Source organism: Kwoniella dendrophila, chromosome 4 (assembly GCF_036810415.1).
Source record: "Kwoniella dendrophila CBS 6074 chromosome 4, complete sequence".
In the NCBI taxonomy this organism is placed as follows: Eukaryota; Fungi; Basidiomycota; class Tremellomycetes; order Tremellales; family Cryptococcaceae; genus Kwoniella; species Kwoniella dendrophila.
This window is the reverse complement of record NC_089479.1, coordinates 231139-251011: the sequence shown is the minus strand read 5'-3', so window position 1 is coordinate 251011 and position 19873 is coordinate 231139. Positions and strand designations below refer to the sequence as shown.

The 19873-nt window shown below is 37.5% G+C and overlaps 7 protein-coding genes and 1 non-coding gene across 8 annotated transcripts; 1 reads left to right on the top strand and 7 right to left on the bottom strand.

The window, feature by feature from the left end:
* Positions 1–78: 78 nt before the first annotated feature.
* On the bottom strand, positions 79–4878 carry L201_003236 (uncharacterized protein; the record flags this gene model as incomplete). The annotated part of the gene is made up of 15 exons (XM_066218993.1): positions 79–876; positions 943–1292; positions 1351–1371; positions 1449–1564; positions 1627–1700; positions 1759–1914; positions 1973–2047; positions 2110–2202; positions 2263–2359; positions 2442–2535; positions 2597–2652; positions 2711–2856; positions 2914–3371; positions 3429–4446; positions 4834–4878. 15 exons carry the CDS (start codon positions 4876–4878, stop codon positions 79–81), a joined length of 3597 nt encoding a protein of 1198 aa, XP_066075090.1.
* Positions 4879–6189: 1311 nt separating this feature from the next.
* Positions 6190–7367, bottom strand: L201_003235 (uncharacterized protein; the record flags this gene model as incomplete). The annotated part of the gene is made up of 2 exons (XM_066218992.1): positions 6190–7265; positions 7319–7367. The coding sequence occupies 2 exons, from the start codon at positions 7365–7367 to the stop codon at positions 6190–6192; spliced, it is 1125 nt and encodes a 374-aa protein (XP_066075089.1).
* Positions 7368–7865: 498 nt separating this feature from the next.
* On the bottom strand, positions 7866–8839 carry L201_003234 (uncharacterized protein; the record flags this gene model as incomplete). Its single annotated transcript, XM_066218991.1, has 7 exons — positions 7866–7889; positions 7987–8052; positions 8146–8229; positions 8308–8394; positions 8495–8583; positions 8672–8753; positions 8816–8839. 7 exons carry the CDS (start codon positions 8837–8839, stop codon positions 7866–7868), a joined length of 456 nt encoding a protein of 151 aa, XP_066075088.1.
* A 446-nt stretch (positions 8840–9285) lies between these two features.
* L201_003233 (uncharacterized protein) lies at positions 9286–10937 on the bottom strand (the record flags this gene model as incomplete). Its single annotated transcript, XM_066218990.1, has 2 exons — positions 9286–10529; positions 10583–10937. 2 exons carry the CDS (start codon positions 10935–10937, stop codon positions 9286–9288), a joined length of 1599 nt encoding a protein of 532 aa, XP_066075087.1.
* Positions 10938–12365: 1428 nt separating this feature from the next.
* On the bottom strand, positions 12366–12480 carry L201_003232. The gene has a single exon (XR_010725549.1). It is a non-coding gene; the product is annotated as a 5S ribosomal RNA (ribosomal RNA).
* Positions 12481–12906: 426 nt separating this feature from the next.
* Positions 12907–13731, top strand: L201_003231 (uncharacterized protein; the record flags this gene model as incomplete). Its single annotated transcript, XM_066218989.1, has 4 exons — positions 12907–12937; positions 13074–13152; positions 13278–13397; positions 13524–13731. The coding sequence occupies 4 exons, from the start codon at positions 12907–12909 to the stop codon at positions 13729–13731; spliced, it is 438 nt and encodes a 145-aa protein (XP_066075086.1).
* A 273-nt stretch (positions 13732–14004) lies between these two features.
* Positions 14005–15736, bottom strand: L201_003230 (uncharacterized protein; the record flags this gene model as incomplete). The annotated part of the gene is made up of 7 exons (XM_066218988.1): positions 14005–14142; positions 14222–14304; positions 14444–14723; positions 14835–14959; positions 15105–15229; positions 15381–15526; positions 15605–15736. 7 exons carry the CDS (start codon positions 15734–15736, stop codon positions 14005–14007), a joined length of 1029 nt encoding a protein of 342 aa, XP_066075085.1.
* Positions 15737–16480: 744 nt separating this feature from the next.
* Positions 16481–19284, bottom strand: L201_003229 (uncharacterized protein; the record flags this gene model as incomplete). The annotated part of the gene is made up of 11 exons (XM_066218987.1): positions 16481–16565; positions 16625–16654; positions 16718–16772; positions 16841–17049; positions 17125–17354; positions 17485–17573; positions 17655–17772; positions 17845–17901; positions 17991–18560; positions 18666–18706; positions 19155–19284. 11 exons carry the CDS (start codon positions 19282–19284, stop codon positions 16481–16483), a joined length of 1614 nt encoding a protein of 537 aa, XP_066075084.1.
* Between the last annotated feature and the right edge of the window lie 589 nt (positions 19285–19873).

The window sequence follows — 19873 nt, the reverse complement described above, 5'->3', positions numbered from 1 at the left end:
TCCACGATCCTTTCATTTTTCAAAACCTTACCATCATCAACAAATTGCTAAATACCTATTCTCCCTTAAAGGACGTGATTAATACATTGGTCCAGCATAATCAACAAAACCAAGATTATTGTTATTTAATGAAGTTGGCATATTATTATTGCTATTGTTGATATTGACATTATTATCAATTGGCATACCTATACCACCTAAATTAATGTCATTCCAATACAATGGTGTAGGTTCATAGAAAGTTTGTAATCTTGCCCATAATTCAGTTGGATTATCTATCATTTCGTTCAAATCAATCTGTTGGTTCCTGGTCGGACCATTGTTGTTGTTGTTATTATTGTTACTGTTGATGTTGTTAGAATAAATAGAAGGTATAGCTGCCATGGGTGCTGAATGAGCTAAAGGTAAAACAACTTGACCATTTGATGTATTATTGTTATTTGGTAAAAACCATTCATTGGTATTTGGCTGAACGTATCGTCCAACTGCTGCATATGCTTCAGGAACCGCGTTCGGATTCATCTCAATCATAGGTTCTTGTGATAATATCATATTATCGCCCGAGTTTTGATTCAAATATGGGTTTATTTGAGGTTTGATTGGGTTTTGTACCTGACCTTGACCCGACTGAGGTGGCTGTGTTTGAGATTGTACAGAGGGTTGTTCTTGTAAAGGTGTAGTTTGAATAGCTTTTTGTTGTGCAGGTAAGGGTGATGCGGTTGCCAATTGAGACGAATCTTTACCATCAACTTGACCACCTAATAATGCGAATAACATGTCTTCTCCTTCTTGCGAGACTGTAATTTCGTTCGAGGCTTTACCTAGTACCTGTGGATATCTATTGGCTACTAATGCCTTGAGAATAGGTAATAAGGACTACCGAGGACATAAGGAGTGTAAGCTATAATTACTACCAAATGAAACAAACAGGAGTATACTTACCAAAATACCCAAACTTCGAGCAGATCCATTTTCACCTATCATATCGCATGCTTCACTGAGCTCTTGATAAGCAGAACCAATGAATGTACTTTCTACATGAGGACCACACCAAATAGCTAAAGCTGCTATTGAGACTGCAGCTGAGAAAGTCTGCACCCAAACTGACCAACATCTAGCCATTAATTTGGGATGTTTACGGAACATGTAATATGATGTTAGGGTTATGGCGTGACATGCTCGGTAAGTCATAGAAACAGTCTCTCGATCAGCGTCAGAGAATACAACCGTTTCACGAGGTTGCGATCTAAGTCGGGCAACAAGACGTCTCAACGATGGTCGGAACAGATAAACTAATAGCTTCGTCAGCATTGGTGATTTCGCGATATGTGACACAGCATGTGTACTCACGCATGGCTTTATAATGACACACTAATAGCAATAACGGAAAGGTCAGCATAATTAAACCCCAGCGAAAAAGATTAAGAAGAGATCGACCTATTACTCACTTGAAGTTGTGGTAGTCTGTAAGCCCTTGGCGTCGTCCAACGTGAACCCATCTACAGCAGCGGGTAACGGATCACCTCGTAGCAAAGGACAGTGGAATGAAGGGAGAGCAGATACGCTAAAAAAGAAAGCACTACATCAATACCGTGCAACAGACAGAAGAGAGTGATTTCGACTTACTCAAACTGCATCAGCTTTTGCTGTACTTTATCGAGCTGCTCTTGACTAGCAGGAGAACTATCAGGTAGACAACCCTATAGTCGACGCGTCAGTACAGTTTCAATTCCGATAGGATCATCGGGTGATACTTACTATATCTATGACCTGTGTTTTAACCAACTTCATGAAATCATACTTTTTCAACGATAACGGCGAGGCGTGTTTAGGATAAGAACATTCAACATATTCAATTGGTATTGCCGTTCTTTGTCCATGATTTAAGCATATTAGACAATCAAGCGTGAACATCTAACAGTAAATCGTGATCAGCAACTGAGGCACGTAAATTACTGGTAATAACGCTTACCTCGTGGAACACTCTTCGACGGAATTCTCTTTCTTCTTCAGGTAAAGAAGGATGTGGTTCCCTGTGCAGACCAAGCTAGAAAGACAAAAGTCTGAGCTATATCCAATTCTACATGTAACAGCGGAGACAGAGCTTACCTGCATTGCAGAAGAGGTCATCTGTCTTAACCAATAAAAGTTAGATGCTCTAGCTCCTCGCCATCCAAAACCAACAAATAAGGTAGCCACAGCCTGAGATCGAAGGGTGTCAGCCAACAGTCATGACATAACTGCATGACAAGGAATACTCACTAGAGCTTGAACACCAGCTACACTTGCTGCCCATCCGAAACGTGTATCAAAACATCGTTGGAAGGCATCCCAATATTCAGCAATTAGAAGATTTTGCCTGAATATCCAAAAAGGTCAACTTGATATTCTCTAAGAGAGAAAGAGAAACATGGACCGATAGCATAGGTGGATTGACTTACTCGTCGTTTGATATCTCAAAGTAAGTATCTAGCGTGAGAACAATCAATACCACAGCTAATTTGTGAGGTGACAGGGGATTGGCCGGTGTTGGAGCTGTACTGAGAGGTTAGCTTATCAATTCTGTTAAGGGGCGATCAACATATGAACAACATACCAAATACAGCCGGCTCATAAATCGTATCAAACTCCTCTTTACGCAATATGGTTTGACTGTCAAAGTATCAATATACTGTACATGGCAGAAATGCAATGAATGGATTATACTTACTACCATATGGAAGTGTTCCAAAAGTTTTCGGCTCTTTTGTGAACTTCTTCTCTTGATGGTAACACTCGCAAAAGCTTTTTGAGTCTTTCAAATACCTGATGACGTTCATCCAGATCGTCACCTGCTTGATTACCGACTGTACCAATCTATGTAATCGTTTCATTTAGCATTACATACATGACCTCGCACATTGCAGGACTTACAATCATAGCTGGAGCAGCGTTTTCACCTGCCCACTCATCTTCTCTTTTACCTTCTGGAGCGGCAGAATCTTCAGTTAACAAACTTTCGACAGCCATACGACCTTGTGAGCTAGATCTTTCAGCTGATAACTGAGGTGTAGCAAGAATCAGGCTTGAAGCTGAAGAATGATCTTTGGCTGATCTATTGGAATGTGAACCAGATTTGGGTGATTTGTCAATTGATTCGTCTTGTACTAATGGAGGTGGAGGTGGTAAAGAAGCGAAACCACCATCTAAATATTCAGGTGCTAACAATGGATGATGTACTGCAGATGTCTTGCCATGCGATTGAAATAAAGCAGATTCTAATTGAGCGATTCTTTCGTGTAGCTGTTCTGTTGAAGCGAGAACTAATCGTTTACCTTGCATACAACTCAAATCACCTTCTGGACAAACGAGTGCGCATCCTCTTCTTCGGCCTACACAAAACAAGTCAGCTTCGATATGGGATAAAGTGTGAATGAAAGCTGACTTACAATTCGAACATGGGAAAACTCGATCACATTTAGCTTTTAATCTCCTGCATTCTGCACAACTTTTCTTCCCATCCTTTTCCCCTTTCTTATTGGAAGCATTCTTGGTATCATCCTTCTCCTTTTTAGTTTTTTTACCTGCTGGGGCACTATCTCTTCTTTTTAAACCTGCTAAAGCCAATGACGCTTCCATTTCACCAGGATCACTTAAAGGTCCAGTGTGATCTTGATTATCTCTTTCTCTTTTCATTGGTTTGATCGAATCAAATGAATGATCAGATTGGTATGATCCTTGTTGATCTTGGGACCAATGTTGTTGTTCACTCAATAAAGGTCTAGGTGGAACAGATGACCATCCATTTCCGTTCATGCCATCTGGACTACCGCCATACGGTGCTTGATTTTGATTTGAATAGTTTCGCACTCCGGATGAAGGTATGTTACTGGTTGGTGGTGCCCATGATCCCATTGAGGGTAATTGGACTCCATCACGCGGATTGATTTCTCCAGATGCAGGTGTAGGATTTCCGGAAGTCGCATTGCCATTTGGGTTCTTATTGAATAACGGCGAAGGATTATATTTTTCTCCTGGGATAGGAGGAGGAGGTGGATAGACCATTATAGATGGTTGAGATTGTACAGTCTGTGGTTCTTTGTCGCTTTTATCGAGTTGCTCGATAGGATTCGGATTGGCGTTCTTTCTTGGTCTACCCCTTTTAGCAGGTATCACACCTTCTTGTGGTATTGGCTGAACGGCCACTTCTCCTTCTCTGCGAGATGCAGCGGCTTTTGGTGATTTACGCTTTTTGTCTGTAGTCTTACTTGGTTCTACCGCTTGTGGAGGGGCTTGAGGAGTATATTGAGGTTGACTGTTGTAAGGTGGTTGAGGCTGTTGATACTGCTGATGATGAGGTAAGACGTATGGGGGAGGGAGATATGGTTGATTTGTGGTAGAAGGGTTCTGATGAGGTGGATAGTTGCGTGAATACGGATCAGAGGGATAATTGGAATTAGATTGATACTAAATTTACGATCTGTAAGCTTCTAGTCTATGTATCTTCATTCTGGAAGCGCAATATGAGAGAGCATAGAGGTCACTGAATTTGATGAGAGATGTGTTGTCTCTGAATAATAACTACCCCCTCATTGCAACTCCGAATACACCGCAAAAAAAGTCTAGGTTTAGACCGAGAAGACCGGAATTTGAGAATACATCATTTCACTTCGTCATCATTGATTTAGGGTTGAAAATGAAGGATCCAATTTTATCTACTTTGACTCTAACCGTTCATCTGAGAGACACAGCTATATATATATATATATATATATGCTATGACCTCTCCTCAATTCTATTCGCTGTGAGGTGGGAAAGCAGACATGAGACGAGAAGGCAGATGATCCTACTCACTGGGTTGTTCCCACTCATCTGCGGTGGATAATTTGGTGGCGGCATGTTATCTGGCTGATCTCTATACTTGTACTATCCTCTTATCAATGATTATTGCGTCGAAGTGGGATGTTTGATGTTGGATTATGTTATCTTTCAGTGAAAAAAGTTGTTATTGTTGCCCGAATGACCGGCAGTGAAAAGGTATTCTTAGTTTTGGGTTGAGATATATTTCCGGAATTATCGGTCTAACGAATGATATTCACTTTCTAAATCCTTCAAAACGTGATCAAGTATGTATTGTGATGAATGAAGATGCTGTATTCGATTGTTGATATTATCTTTGGAGATGATTGTCGAACAAATGAGAGATGATAATGATGATGGTGAATGAATCGATAAAGATGTTAAAAGAAGAAAAAGAAGAAATCGGTTTTGATGATATTTTACTTCCAGAGTACATTTTCTTATGGTTTTCTTTTTTTCTTTCATGGTTGTTTGATTATTAAGGTGTGACCGTTATTCCCGGGGAGAAAAAAACAAGGATGATTGGATACTAAACCAATTACTTTATATCCGCTTCTAGCCTAAAAAAATACCAAATAGAGTAATTTATACCGATCACTTTGTATATATTCAGGGTATGATGTCTAGATTTTCTCATCATTTTTACTTGATTTGTAAGGGTTTACCTTGAAGAGAAAAAGGGTAACAAGAGAGAGAAACCAAACTTCTTTCGGTTCATGTTCAACTGTTTGATTACCGAGACACACACACATATGAAAAGAATACCGTAGGTGGTATGTCATGATGAGAATGATTTCATAAGGAATGATAAATTAGTTGATCGATTCAATTCAGAACTTTATCTCTGCTTAAGCTCCAATCAATCTTGTATTTATATTAGAGGAATGTCACCATACCTTACTGCTCACATGTCAATGCTAGACTTGACTTGATATGAAAGGGAGAACACCGTCTTATGCGGCAGCACTCTTCATGACACTAAACAGATTTGCTAATGTAGCCAAGTCACCAATGAGCATAATAATAACGATCTGCGTATATTCAACTTGAAACGCGTCGTAAAGCTCTGTGTGCTTGCTTCTATTTATTCTTCAAGTTCTATCGGAATCGCCATTTGCAAATTATCAAGGAGAGTCGTACCACACGTATCTTACGTCTTCACGGATATCATTGGAAACAGTTTATCCGTTAAGATCTGCATTAATCAGCAATAATAATAAGCAAGGTAGATCTCAGTCCAACTCCTCATTCATCGCCTGCTACACGCATGGTTCAATAAAAGTGGCGTAAATGCATATGATTGCATAACCTAGAAGGTCAATTCTACATAAGAACCTACAAATCAAATGCCTATTCTATTGTTCTTGATCGCTTTGGACCTCGTTTAGTGTTCTTAGTGAAATCAGAGGTGGAAGCAGAAGCAGAAGCAGAAGGACTAGGAGAAGATTCAGCGATATTCATTGACGATCGTTCATCTTTATTTTTTGTGCCTTTGGGTATTTTTTTAATTCCCCAACAACCATCTTCATATGCTCGATAGATAAAACTCTTTGTACCTTCAAATAATTCATGCTCAACATTATCACTATCATTGAGTAAATCTCTTATAGTTAAAGCTTCTAATTCAGGTTTGTATACTTCTGAGCAAAGCTTGGTTGAAACCATTGAAAGAGATTTGATTATCTTTTCCGTAATTCGTTTATTTTTCCTTACGCCTCTGAGTATATATGCTTCACCATTTTTTCTATTCTTATTTCGATTTGTTAAATAAATCGCTGAATATTCTGTGGATAACTCATCAAGTATTTTTTGATTATGATGACTTAACCAATCCCGCATACCATTAAAATTGATTTTCCTTCCTATTACTCCAGTGATACTATCACTCTTTGAAAGCTTTCGCATTGTAACCTCCAAATGACTTACTCTGGTATTTAATCGTTCTTCAGTCATTTCTACGGGTTCAAGGGGAATTTTATGAATTGAATATCCTTCAGTAACACTTGGTCCAGATCTTAACCATAAAGCACAGGGAAAGCCATCCTTTTCTTTGTCCCAATACGAAAATACTTGATTAGCATAAGTTTCCCAATCGTACATTGTCTTCCGTTCATCTCTGTTTATGTTGGAGTGACTAGTTTGAACAGTATTAGAAGGAATGATCATTTTAACAGTATCTGATATCAAAGAATCAAGAGCTTCTTTAGACATGTCCCAATCATCCTTCGAGAAATCTCCGATATCGATATCCGTCAACCCATAATCCTGATCAAGAATGCTGGTGATAGCGTTCGATGATAATAGATCGATTTGCTCTTCACTAAGACCCAGATCATTATATTCAAAATCTTCCCAATCTATGTGCTTCAAATCGTCGTTTGATACGTTCTCCTCCGCAGCTTCGGTTGAATATCTGATTGGCGTTTCTGAGAATTATTAAGTCTCACACCTGGTAATTGCCGATTTATATGCTTGCCACTAGTGAAGTCCATAATCTCTTCGTGATCTAGCTGATTTGGAATCGACATACTGGTAGAAGGGGAGTGTCTAAAGAAAAAAGTTGGATGCAGCTGTTATACGATGTTGTATAATCTTTTCAACATCATTCTTATACTACCCTAGAAAAGCCATTTGATTCGTTCTGACATTGAATGTGGAGTAAGGGTGATTGTCGTGCAATTTCCTTGATTTGTGACGGAATGTAAAGGCCAGCGAAGACATCTTTCCATTCATCCTGATTCAAGAGCGCAATCCTTGAAAGTTGAAAAGGGTCCTATGCGCGGTCGATGAATAAGCGACTTGCAGTAGTATCGTCAAAATGGAGAATTAGTTTCTTTCTCACGCTATCCATTGATTGACTTGGAAGTCATCTTGAGCATAGATAGGACGGATATACCGTCAGCATGTCATCAGCTCATCCACTTCGATATGTGAAATTGTGGTATTGCTCCTTTTATTCTTATATGCATCCGTCCATTTACTCTATCATGTAGACAAGACAATAATCTATCTTTGAGTTCGGCATGTTACAAAGCTGCTTCGACATCGGCCTATGAGATTGATCAGTATTATTTAGCATGATATCATGTATTTGTGACTAATGCAGCTGGTTATAGAGTCTTTGTCGCTCGAAACAGAAAGACTCACAACTTTGGTAGTTCTAGCAGGGAACCAAGTGATCTTACCATCCTTGACGAGGAATTTAGAGAAGTTCTAACGGAAGGAAAATCCAATGAATTAGCGATACCTCTATACTCAAACTTATCAGGCATTGAGTGAGATAGCTAGATCATACAAGTCACTCACCCAATCAATGTTCTCTACAGGTGGTTGAGAGTTCTCTTTCAAGTATTTCCAAATTGGTTGAGTTTCTGGTCCATTTACATCAGCCTATAAACGATATATCGGTTAGTCAACATCAATATAACAACGTGACTTTGTGTTGTACCCTCTTAGTATACTACCCACCTTCTTAGCGATTGGGAAAGTTACACCATAATTGAGTTGACAGAATTGTAAAACTTCATCATCTGTTCCAGGCTCTTGAGCTTTGAACTATAAATTATGAATAGGATGTAAATTTCTCATTAGCATCCTTTATAACTGATACCAAAAAAAGATTGGTGGGTAAAAGGAAAGGAAATCGAGGTCTTACTTGATTACATGGGAAACCAATGATGACTAATCCTTTATCACCTTGTTTCTCATGTAAAGCTTGTAATTCTTTGTATTGTGGTGTTAAACCTAATCAAACATTATCAGCATCCAAGTTGAGATGAATCGAAGTAAAATGAAATAGGGATTCATCAAGGGAGAAAAACACTTTACTTACCACATTTACTTGCTACATTAACGAAAAGAAGTGTCTTATCCTTCAAGTCAGATAAAGCGATAGATGATTTAGGAAGTTCGACCTAATTTGAGAAAAACAAGGGCGTTATGGCTTAGTCGATGCATTGGATGATGATGAACTTACGGAGTATGAGTAAATGTCTGACATCTTGAAAAGCTTTTTCTTCTGTGAACTTGACTGAGTTAGCGATTAGGAAAGGTAGAACTGCAAATATATCTGCTTTGAACAATAGAGTAACAAAACCATCATATATGAAGACTATTATTATTGCTGTCACGGAGATGAGCGTGAATGATCACGTCAAATCTCAACTCAGCACTAGACCGTCGGTTATCGGGTTTTAATTCATCACTTCCCCACTTCCCACTTCCCGGGCTCAAGACTTAGACCCGCGGTGTTAGTAAGTAGTCAACGAAATTGCACTTCGATATCGAAGTCTCTGAGCAGCAAATTTGCATATTATCTGGCTTGTATTCGTACAATTCAAAAAATAAGATATACATGATGCTAGGTATGCAAGGTATGTAAATATACAGGATATAGCCGATTAGAGTATACAAATACAACGAATTTCACATATCAATTGATTCTTCTTATACATCTATCTCCTCTTGCTCATCACTATCGTTATCGTTATCGTTATCATTATCATCTTCATTATCTTCTCTTTCATCCTCTACATCATCTTCTCCCAGTGATTGTGCAGACTGATTTCCAACTTCTTGACCTTGTGATTTATTACCTCGATGTTTCGATTTACCACTTTTTGTACCTTTATGTTTCAATCTTTTAGTTGAAAAAGTATGAATTCTTTGATCTCTATCATCACTTTTATTAAAAGCATCTTCGATTGATTTTTTAGTATAAATCATCACAATTAATCTTTTTTGATTTTGATTTTGATTATTACACTCTTTTTTATCACTATTACAATCATTTTGATTTTTCATTTGTTCTTGTGATTGGGGTGAGGGAATAACAGAATGATGTAATAAAATTCTTAAAGGTGCAATTATGAAATTACCTGTATTTAATTCTACATCAGTATGTAATTGTGGAAATCTTATTATTGATTTTGGTCCTGATAATTGTAAAATAATTGAAGGTGATTCACCATGATCTTGTTCAATATGTGGATAAGTTGGTATTAAATTTTCACTTAAACCAATTTTAATCGTTGTACCTAAACCACCATATCTTAATTTATTCATTGTTTTAGAACCAAATAATTTATTTTTATTATTACCACCACCACCATTCAATACATTTTTATAATAATTAAATGAAAAATCATTTATCGCTCTCATTGTATATGTTAATTCAGGTTGAATATTAATTAAATGTTTGCATATCCTATGTAATATTTTTGGAAATAAACCATAATTTAATTTTAAAATTATATCTTCTTCTTCTAAACCGCTTAGTCCATTGGATAATGATTTGGGTTCATAGTTATTTCCATTTATCATTCCATCAGATGTATATCCAAATGTAAAACAACATTTTCTCAATATATTTTGATACGGATGTATTTTACCTTGTTTGATAGATTCTGAATAATCTGTCGTTTGACAAATCGAACTAATTTTTATCAATGAATTATTGATTTCCTTTAATTCACTAGAAGTTATTAAACCAATTAACCTTATCACATGAAAAGGATATCCCATCCCAGCAATTGAACATGGTATAGCTTGATTAACATTTCCGGATAGGATATTCCTAGGTACTGATGATATTTCTAGATTGTTGATGGCTAATAAAGTGGATAAAAGCAATATATTTTCTTCACAAATACTATTGACAGGTTTTTGAGTTCTTACATCGTTTGGATCATCTCGAGTGCGAAGTGAGAAAAAGTAGCATTAGGTGGTATCACTTCCACTTCACATACTGAATCTTTGTCTATGTAGTGTATTAATTCTACTGATTCTCTAACGTATATACCATCTTGAAGAATCAATTTTCCATCAGGGGTAGGTTTTTGAGATTTTCGTTTTTTGCTCTTAGATGAGTTAGGAATTGATTCACTTTTAGTATTTTGGATAGAATTCGATAATTGCGGGGACTGAGGTCCGTTAACATGCTGCGATGTTTCCAATGGTTTGATCGTCCCAAGCGTAGGTGGCAAAGAAGAATAAGGTAGTCCAGTATTAGATGTGTCATAGGTTAACTTAGGTCTTTTGGGAAGAGGTTGATATGTCGATACGTAGGAGCTCTGATTATTCACATCAGAGTAGACCATATTGGTCGAATTATACGTGTCCAGTTGAGCATTAAAGTAAAAAGTTCAAAGGGTACATTCCTCCTCCTTATTTTGTAAGATGGTGTCAATCAGATTTATTCAGCTCGTTCGTTCTGACTGTGACTTTGTTGTTGAGAATTCGCCATGGCTTATACTTATGTGCAGCAGTCCTACACCAGAATAATGATCATCATATAGAAATAGCAATGAACGTTCAGAAGGAAATCAACTTTTTAATTGTTACATCGCCATTTGAAACGGGGTAAACAACTTCAATCGTGGGAAAGTGCCGGATCTGTCTGACGTCAGGTGGTTCAAAGAATGGTAGAAAATAAAAAGGCAAAAACCAGAAAGATTATCGTTCTTACATCTACATTCCAATCTGATATTCGAGATTATTGCAATCCGTAATACAATGCCAGCTCCACAAGACTGTCAAGAAGAAGGTGATCTTTTCTTTCCGCCCAATTACAAATGTGTGTATACTAAGGGGAATCATGCTGATTTATGATTGTGCGTTTATAGCTTGTGCAATTCAATCATGTTTAACTAAAAACAATTATAACGAATCAGCATGTTCATCATATGTTGAATCATTATATAAATGTTGTCAGCAGATGTATATCAAAGCTGAAAAGGAAGGGAAAAAGTTAGATGAGAATACAAAGAGTACTGCATGTCCCATACGTAGTGTGGTAGAAAGGAAATTGAAGAGGTTGGAAGCGGAGAAGAATTAGATTATCTACTTCAAGATTGGCTTAGGTATAGGTATGAAGATAGTGACTTGAGTTGATGTAAGAATTGGAGAGGTAAGTCACGCTTCCAGAAGGTTCTTGTGATGTTTCACATAACTGTCAACTCCTCGATAATCTCATTTGACGAGTGATCAGGAACTAAGCTGGATTATTTCTCTTCAGAGATGGCTCGATATCTAACGGAACAAATGTATCTACCGTCCGAAATCATATGGGTTTGAAAAAGCAATCATTACAACTCAAGTATGATAATGGTCAACGCGATTGAGTGGGAAGTCAATACCAAGAGTCTAGCATCATAGTAAACTCGAATTTGAGTTTCGATCTCGCTGAGATTAACACGATCCACATCGTCACACGGCTTTTCCTCTGATCCACGCAACAGATGTGGACCATACGTGACCAAATGCATATACGATACCATCTCATTGGCATATGGATTGGGTGTGATTTCGCAAAACTGAACCTTCTTACCTCTTGGACTGGGATAGGGATATTACTCGATTCAAGCACAGGTGATTAATCCATTTTGCTAAAGCGATTTTATATAACAGGATATGTGAATTGAAACGAACAATCCGCTTGCCCTACTAAACCTTTTATGTCCTCGATCGTTTCTTGACAAGACACTACAGCAACCAGACAAGCCGAAAAGACAAAAAGAATCAAAGATAACTACAGCACTCGGTATTCCCAAATGGTCCCCCACTTTGGTACTAATCAAGCGATATGAAGCTTGTCTTCGCAGAACGAACGGGATGCGGAAATTTCTTCATTCAATGGCCGTAGATGAAGACCATCGCAATGGTATGCATCATAGTTACATCGACACAGCGAAAGGAAGCGATCAATTCATCAAGCTCAACGTCATTGGGTCCTTTGGTTCAGTAATCATCCTTTGAAAAGGTCATCTATGATACCTTGTTGTGTATTTATGACGGTCATGTTATCTATTATGGTAGATGATTGATTGTTCATCGTTTCTCCTTTGTTCTACGTCAGTTTATACGTCATATCAGATTAACTTATTGCCAAGGTCATTCAACATGTTGATATCGTCAAACTGGCTACTACGTTCGAGCTCAAGTAGATTGACAAAAGGGTATATAAAGGCTTCAATTCGTGAATACCAACCTGATCTTTTCTTTTGTCTCGATAAGAATATTATACATATTTTCACATAACATTCAAATAACGTAAATTAATCAGACACGATGACTTTAGGACAATCAAACACTGAAGCTGGTAAGTCGTTTGTAACCCTCCTTCAACCTTTATGCGATATATACCTATGGACCCTAGCTATTCCCCTTCACGTATCAGAATAGTCTTGAGCTAAGAACACAAGATACTGATGCTATTTGATATATGATGACTGTAGCCAAGCAAAACCTTACCCCAGATGTATTCAAATCGGATGCTGATAAAGCCAAAGAAAACGCTCAAGGTGATCTTAGAGAGTGAGTTTGAATTGTTTTCTTTCTTCTTCTTTCCTTTCCTTCCTTGCCTTCCCACATACATATTGCTTTTCGTATCTATTGTCTTCCTCAAACGAAATTTGACCGATCAATCTGACACACTATAGCTTAACTGGAAACGCTCATGGTCATGATGCTCTCAGACAAGATACAGGTGGATTAACAAATGCATTGAAACCATCAGGTCAACAAAGTTTGACTGAACAAGCTGAACAAAAACTTGATAAGTGAGTTCTTCGATCACTAAAATACTGTGCCTTACCCATTCAGTCCTATACGAATACTGTAGTCAAACGACTTTATCGAAATATTTTCGCTGATTTCATCCTTTCTTACTCGAACATTTTTTTCAGAGGTGCATTTCACTTACAACCAAACGAAACTAAATCAACAACTCAACAAACTAGAGATTTCGTTACTCCAGGTAACGATTCTGCAGGAGCGACTGGAATTTTAGGTCAAGTTGGTGAAAAGGTTTCAAATGCTGCTACTTCTGTTAAAGATGCTATTGTTGGTAACAACTCAAACCACACTACCACATCTGGATCTTCCACTCAATAAGTGAAATCTACGATATCAGTTGTACTTTCTTGTATAAGTGATTAGACTGAAAAGAATATCAATTATGCTTTGTAGTTTGATTATACAATATGTATCTATATTGAACAGTTCCTCATCCTTATAAATTACGCGAATGCCAATTGAGCATCCGCTATAATATTTATACATTTACATCCGATTATTACAAAACACTACTAAAGTCCAGCAATCATAACTGAATTTCCATCTTTTCCAGTACAATGATTGTCCCTGTTCGACATACCTCTTTTCACTCTAATAAGACAATATACCAGCTAATTGTTTAGCTCTATCCGATAATACAGCAGGTTGTTTAGGAATTTGAGTTTCATCATCTGATAAAGGTCCATAAACGCTTGTACCTGTTAATCTGAAATTTATTGGATCGTGAGACTATGAAGGATCATCACCATCAGTATTAATCTATATTCTCACACCACCGATTTTGACAAGATGAAACGTGAGGACTTACTGTACCTGCATATTCTTCCATTGCGGTTTTTCTCTCTTGTAATTTTTCAGGTGAAATTCCTTTAGCTGGTTTGTAACATACGTCTAATAGCAAAGGTACCGAATGTAGAATCAGTATAAGGCAATGCTTCATTTTGGTAGGATGACAGCTCATCATAACCAAACAGTATGTGATGAAGGATTGTAAAAAGTATGTTGAGTAAAAATTAATCAAAAAACTCACATGTAGCTACTCTTGGTCTATCACCTCTAGCAGCATCACCATAATGTATAGTTCTACTATCCCATAAAATTAAATCACCTGGTCCAGCTTCTAATTTTTTCCATTTACAACCTTTATCATAAAACCATTGTAAAGTTTCTTCAGGATATGAATATGAATCTATCCAATTCCATCCATCAGCAGAAGGTTTTAAATGTTCATGTTCTTCAAAATATTGTTTATATAATGGGAATGATCCATCTAAAATCATTAATCCACCGTCATTTGGACCATTTTCAGCCTTAATAGCAAACCAAAAGAAAACATCAAAATTAGTATGTATGTATGTATACGTATTATCCAAATTTAGCTATTAAGAAGAAAGAAAATGAAGAACTACAACACAACTCACCAAATTAGCAATACCTTGTATACATTCTTTACCTTTTCTATTTGGACTTTGATCAACATGTGGCCAAGGTGCACCTCTATCACCTAAATCTTCATTTTTAAATGGTAATGAAACGTTTACACCGTCTAATTGCAAGGTAAGGGGAATAAACATGTCAGTATCTCTCAATTTGCAGCAGTACTTAATAATCAAATTTTGAAACCCTTCCAATGACATATCGAATTGCATGATAGGCAAAAATCATATGTTTTGGATAAACCAAAAACTCACCAAAAGAAACCAATAATTCATCTGTTCCCCAAATTTTAGCAAAAGTGTCTATAATACCTTTTTCACTTCTTATATCCCATGCCCATTGTTCATGTGCTGCACCATGTCGATTGAATAAACCTCCTCTAAATCAAATTAAAAGCGTATATTAGTATAACATACAATTATCAATGAATTACAAATATAAGAGGGAATATCAATTTTATCATTTTGTATATATTATTTTGTATATATTATATATTTTATCAGATCCGCCATTAAAACTTAAAAACTTACTTTGCAAACCAAGGTAAATTTTTAACTTTCCAAGTATTTCTATCATTTTTATCAAAGCCTTTACCAAAACTTTCTAACCATTTATAAGCTTCATCTTCATATTGTTTTGCTTTTTCTGTTGAAATAGCATTTTTAACTACTGTCCACTAAAAGTATATTTTCGTCTTCACAGGTCAGTAACGATATCTGACCTACCTATCTCAACCCTAGAAAAACTGACTTACACCTCTACTTTGTAATTCTGGCAAATAATCTCCTTCATGTCCTCTCAATTTCAATATACCGCCACCGTTAGAAGCATTTCCTTGGATGGTGGAGGTTGTAGTTGTTGTCGTTGTTGTGGCAACTGGACTCATATTATTCCGATGTCGTTTGTATCTCAAAATATAATACTCGATTATCCTTTCAACTCTGAAACACTTGTATACAGGTCGAGTTGTTATATGTATGTTCTATCTGCGATATTATTTGTAGTTTTCAAGCATCGTTATATATACATACCTGTCAGTAAGTACAAGATGAGGTGCTTTCGGCTAATTTCAACTGGTTGTGGAGAAATCCCTCCACAAAATGGACCGAAGACCAAACCAAAAAAGTAATCTTCGGTGAGATCCGAAAGAGTACAGCAGTATGACAGTATGACCACCGGATAATCTTCGGAAAGTATAGTTCCCGCTTGGTTTGTGCGCAACATGTCTGATTGTGGGGAATAATCCCGCATTCATCGGGCCGCATGTGTAAATTTAACTCCTCTCAGGCTGATCTCATGATCTGTTAAAATCCAAGCAAAGGTTTAAATCTTATGTCAGTCACTTCATATTGTCCATATGTACTGAATCTAAATGTACAGAATACATGTATAAATGACTACCTTTTCACTCAGATAACTAACCTAATGATGATGAACTGGTATGGTATTCATCTGTGAAAACTGTGAAAACTGTTAACCGAAATCTCAGAGATGTGCTGATCCACCTTTGACATTAAACCACCTCTTTATTCTGCTAAATCGTATCACTCCGCTTGTTGAGCGAACTCAAGTATCTGCTATAAACCACATTCGCCGGTACAGCCTTCATGTTGCATCCTGTATTGACGGTCTAAGAGCAAGTCGGGATCTTGATATCCTTTAGATTTCTGTCGGAATCCCATAAACCCCAATATGGTTCTACACCACCGAATTGACTATGATGCAAAATAGGTTAGCCTTCCATTCGTTCCACAACCACTCCGAAGCTACTCACACTTTCCATGGTTCATCAAATGCTTCAAAGCTATTATGGAAGCTCATTATTAGCTCCGCACGTCATCAATTTTGCAAGGCAGATACGACTTACTAGAAATACTCTGTTCCGTTTGCATTGGCTTGACAGACGAAAGTGTCTAAGAAAGCTATCACAGACAAAAATTATCAGCGGATGAAACCTCCCCATTGATGATCAAAAACAACGACGGCTTACTCTGTAGATTTGCAACACTAGCTTCACCTTTAGCTCCTCCGGCACCTGAATTACTTTCACTCGCATTCATAGATTGGGTGGGCCAGCCGGTTTCAGCTATGTATACATCTGGTTTATTCGTAGCTAAGGCCGCTGGCGCAACGTCGAATTCTTGGAAGAAGTCATATGTCCATACTGCAGCATCATCGATAGCGACAGAACCGAACCAACTGTGAACACATCAATGGACAATCAGTTACTTGACAATTGTCGTGCAGGGAGAACGGCACATGTCGAGCACTCACGGATGCACGTTTGCCATGAAATAATCTATACCTTGGCCCAAAGATTTACTCATGACACTACCAGCATCACTAGTTCCGACGGCTAAGGTTTTGCTTAAACTCAATCCTTGAATTGCTGCTTTGACTTCTGTGATCTTGTCCGTTATGGTTTTGGAGGCAGCTAAGTATGCGGAAGATGTTGTTGATTCTGTTCCTGCAGTATTGAGGATATATTCGTTTCCTACAGTTACCTATAGGGGAAGGTACCAGCGATCAGCTACGGTATGGTACTTAGCATTGATTGGAGATTCTAGGAAAGGGATAAGCCAGACCGACGAAGGAAGGCTCATATACATGATGTTAGCTGTCAAAAGTACTTACTCCTGAGACATGATCAGTTCCATATGTCTTCAAAGCATCTGTGACGGCTGTCAACTGATTGTCATAGGCAGTCTCATTCGAATCAACATCTATTAACGCAAGAACATCAATATACTATACAGATCTGTCCGATCCTTTTTTGTATTGTCATGGACTTTCGCTCTACTCACAAATACCTAACCAGACAGTCATATTCACTTTAGTATCTTGAATAGCTTGTAATACCAAAGCGGATTGATTGCAATTGGCACCGTATAATCTTAATCTTGTAGTGACTTGGGATAGCAGCTGTAGTCGTTGTAGAATTAATATTAGCGGCCAGCTCGATTAGACTGATTAGCTGTTATAAAGGTTACTTACCTGGATATCCCTTGTTACGTTTGTTTGAGAGGCACCGCACCATGGTAATAATGCTTCCTATAAAGTAAATCAAGCATCGGCCAGTTAGCCATGTACACCATGTCGTAATTTTACATATCTCATGCCAAATATGGGATGTTACTTACCTGTGGTGTATAAGCAAAACCCCAAAAAGAATTATGTAAATTTGAATCTTTTGTAAAATCACTTGGATCATTTGCGTTTTTCAATGTATTACCATTATTTCCATTACTAGTACTACCACTATTACTGCTACCTGAATTTGAATTTTTATTCTTATTTACTTGACTTACAACCACACCAACTATAATACCTATTAAAGCAATTACACCTAATATAACACCACCGATTATTAACCATTTTTTCTTTTTACCATTAGAACCGTATGGTCTACTTGCTGTGAATCCACCATATTTCTCTTGATTTGTAGTAGAATTATCTGTCATAGGATAATATTCTTCTGAAGGTATATTCTGTCTAGCATAATTTGATGCAAATGGTCTTGTTGTACCTGTTGTACTTTCATTCATTAATGTCATTGTAGCTCCTGCTGCTGCGAAAGCTCCTGTACCGGCTCCTGCGGTGCCTGCTGCAAGTGTGGATCTAGATCTGTGAGGTGGAGAAGGAAGGTCTTTATAAGATGATGATGTACCGGAATGTGATCGTGATGGTTCGTTGGTTGCTAAAAAATGAGGCTATCGAAAAGATGTCCAGGTGATACAACCAGGTAAGCTGACATCCTTCCAAACGGTTTGGGATAGCTGACCTAAGGTATATCGGTCAAGTGAAAAACTACTTACAGTGTGATACCGATCATCAACTGAATAATTGTAATCTAAATCTATATATGAATGATTGATGTATAGCCAGATACATCAATTCGAAGTTGGGTATAAATGAAATGCAATTTTAGGTGAGATGAACGAGCCGGTCGTTGCAATGAATTGAGGATGAGGGCGAAAGAGCAAATTCGATGAAAATAGTCAGCAGATAGTACCAACTATTTTACACTGCCTTGAGAATAGTATCAAAGCGGAGCCAAGTTTACATGCCAAGAGGAACAAAGGACAAGGAGGCAGAGAAAGAAATCGAAAGATAGAGTGAGAAAGTTAACAAGATATCTTGGCCACCTGCTTTGGCCAAGTGTAACTGATTGACTGGAATGACCAGCCTAGTCGCAATACTAATGTTTCATCCTTCAACTCTGGTGATACTGGTCATATTATGTTTTCTCATTTTTGTTTCATCCCGGTGTCATGAGTATGCCGAAAAAAGAAAGCAAGACTTACCAAAACCTGAGCTTCTTCTATTCGCACTTGCACTTGTCAACTCTGGGTGATCCGAATAACCTCCTTGTTCACTACTTCCCCCTACTGGACCGAATCCAGGTACTTGGCTATATCTTTGTTGTTGAGACATCTTCTATATAGCCTGAATACTTATTTTCGATGATACTCCAGCTGAACTAATCCCTTTTTTTTGGAATACAAGATACCTATAGATCAGATCACTATGATATATTATGATTGTGGAATGATGAACTGGAAAAGGTAACGAAGGAGATTGATATAGTTGATTCAAAGGATTGTATGATATGTATAGTTTAGTATGACTATAAATACCTAAAACGACGTATTCCAAAGGACCCTTGCTCCTTTCAAAAGATGATGTGACAATCAAATATGTGTTGATGATATAACAACTGACAACTAACGCACAGATACTCCGTTCATCTTTCCTATGTTTCACCGGATCAACACCAAACCTATAAAATTCGTCATGTTCTACTTGAATTTATATGCTTATTATACAACCTCATATCATGTGTTCAACAATCAATGCAGTGTGATATATACAAAGCCCGTCCATTCGCCAAGTTTAACTTGTATGATAAGGTCTAATATAATCGGTTGGAAAATTACAAGAATTATTTATTGTTTTACACAGCTTTGTTTATGCGAAATAAACTGTAACTTGATCCCCTTATCGCCCGGTCACCGTACGAGTA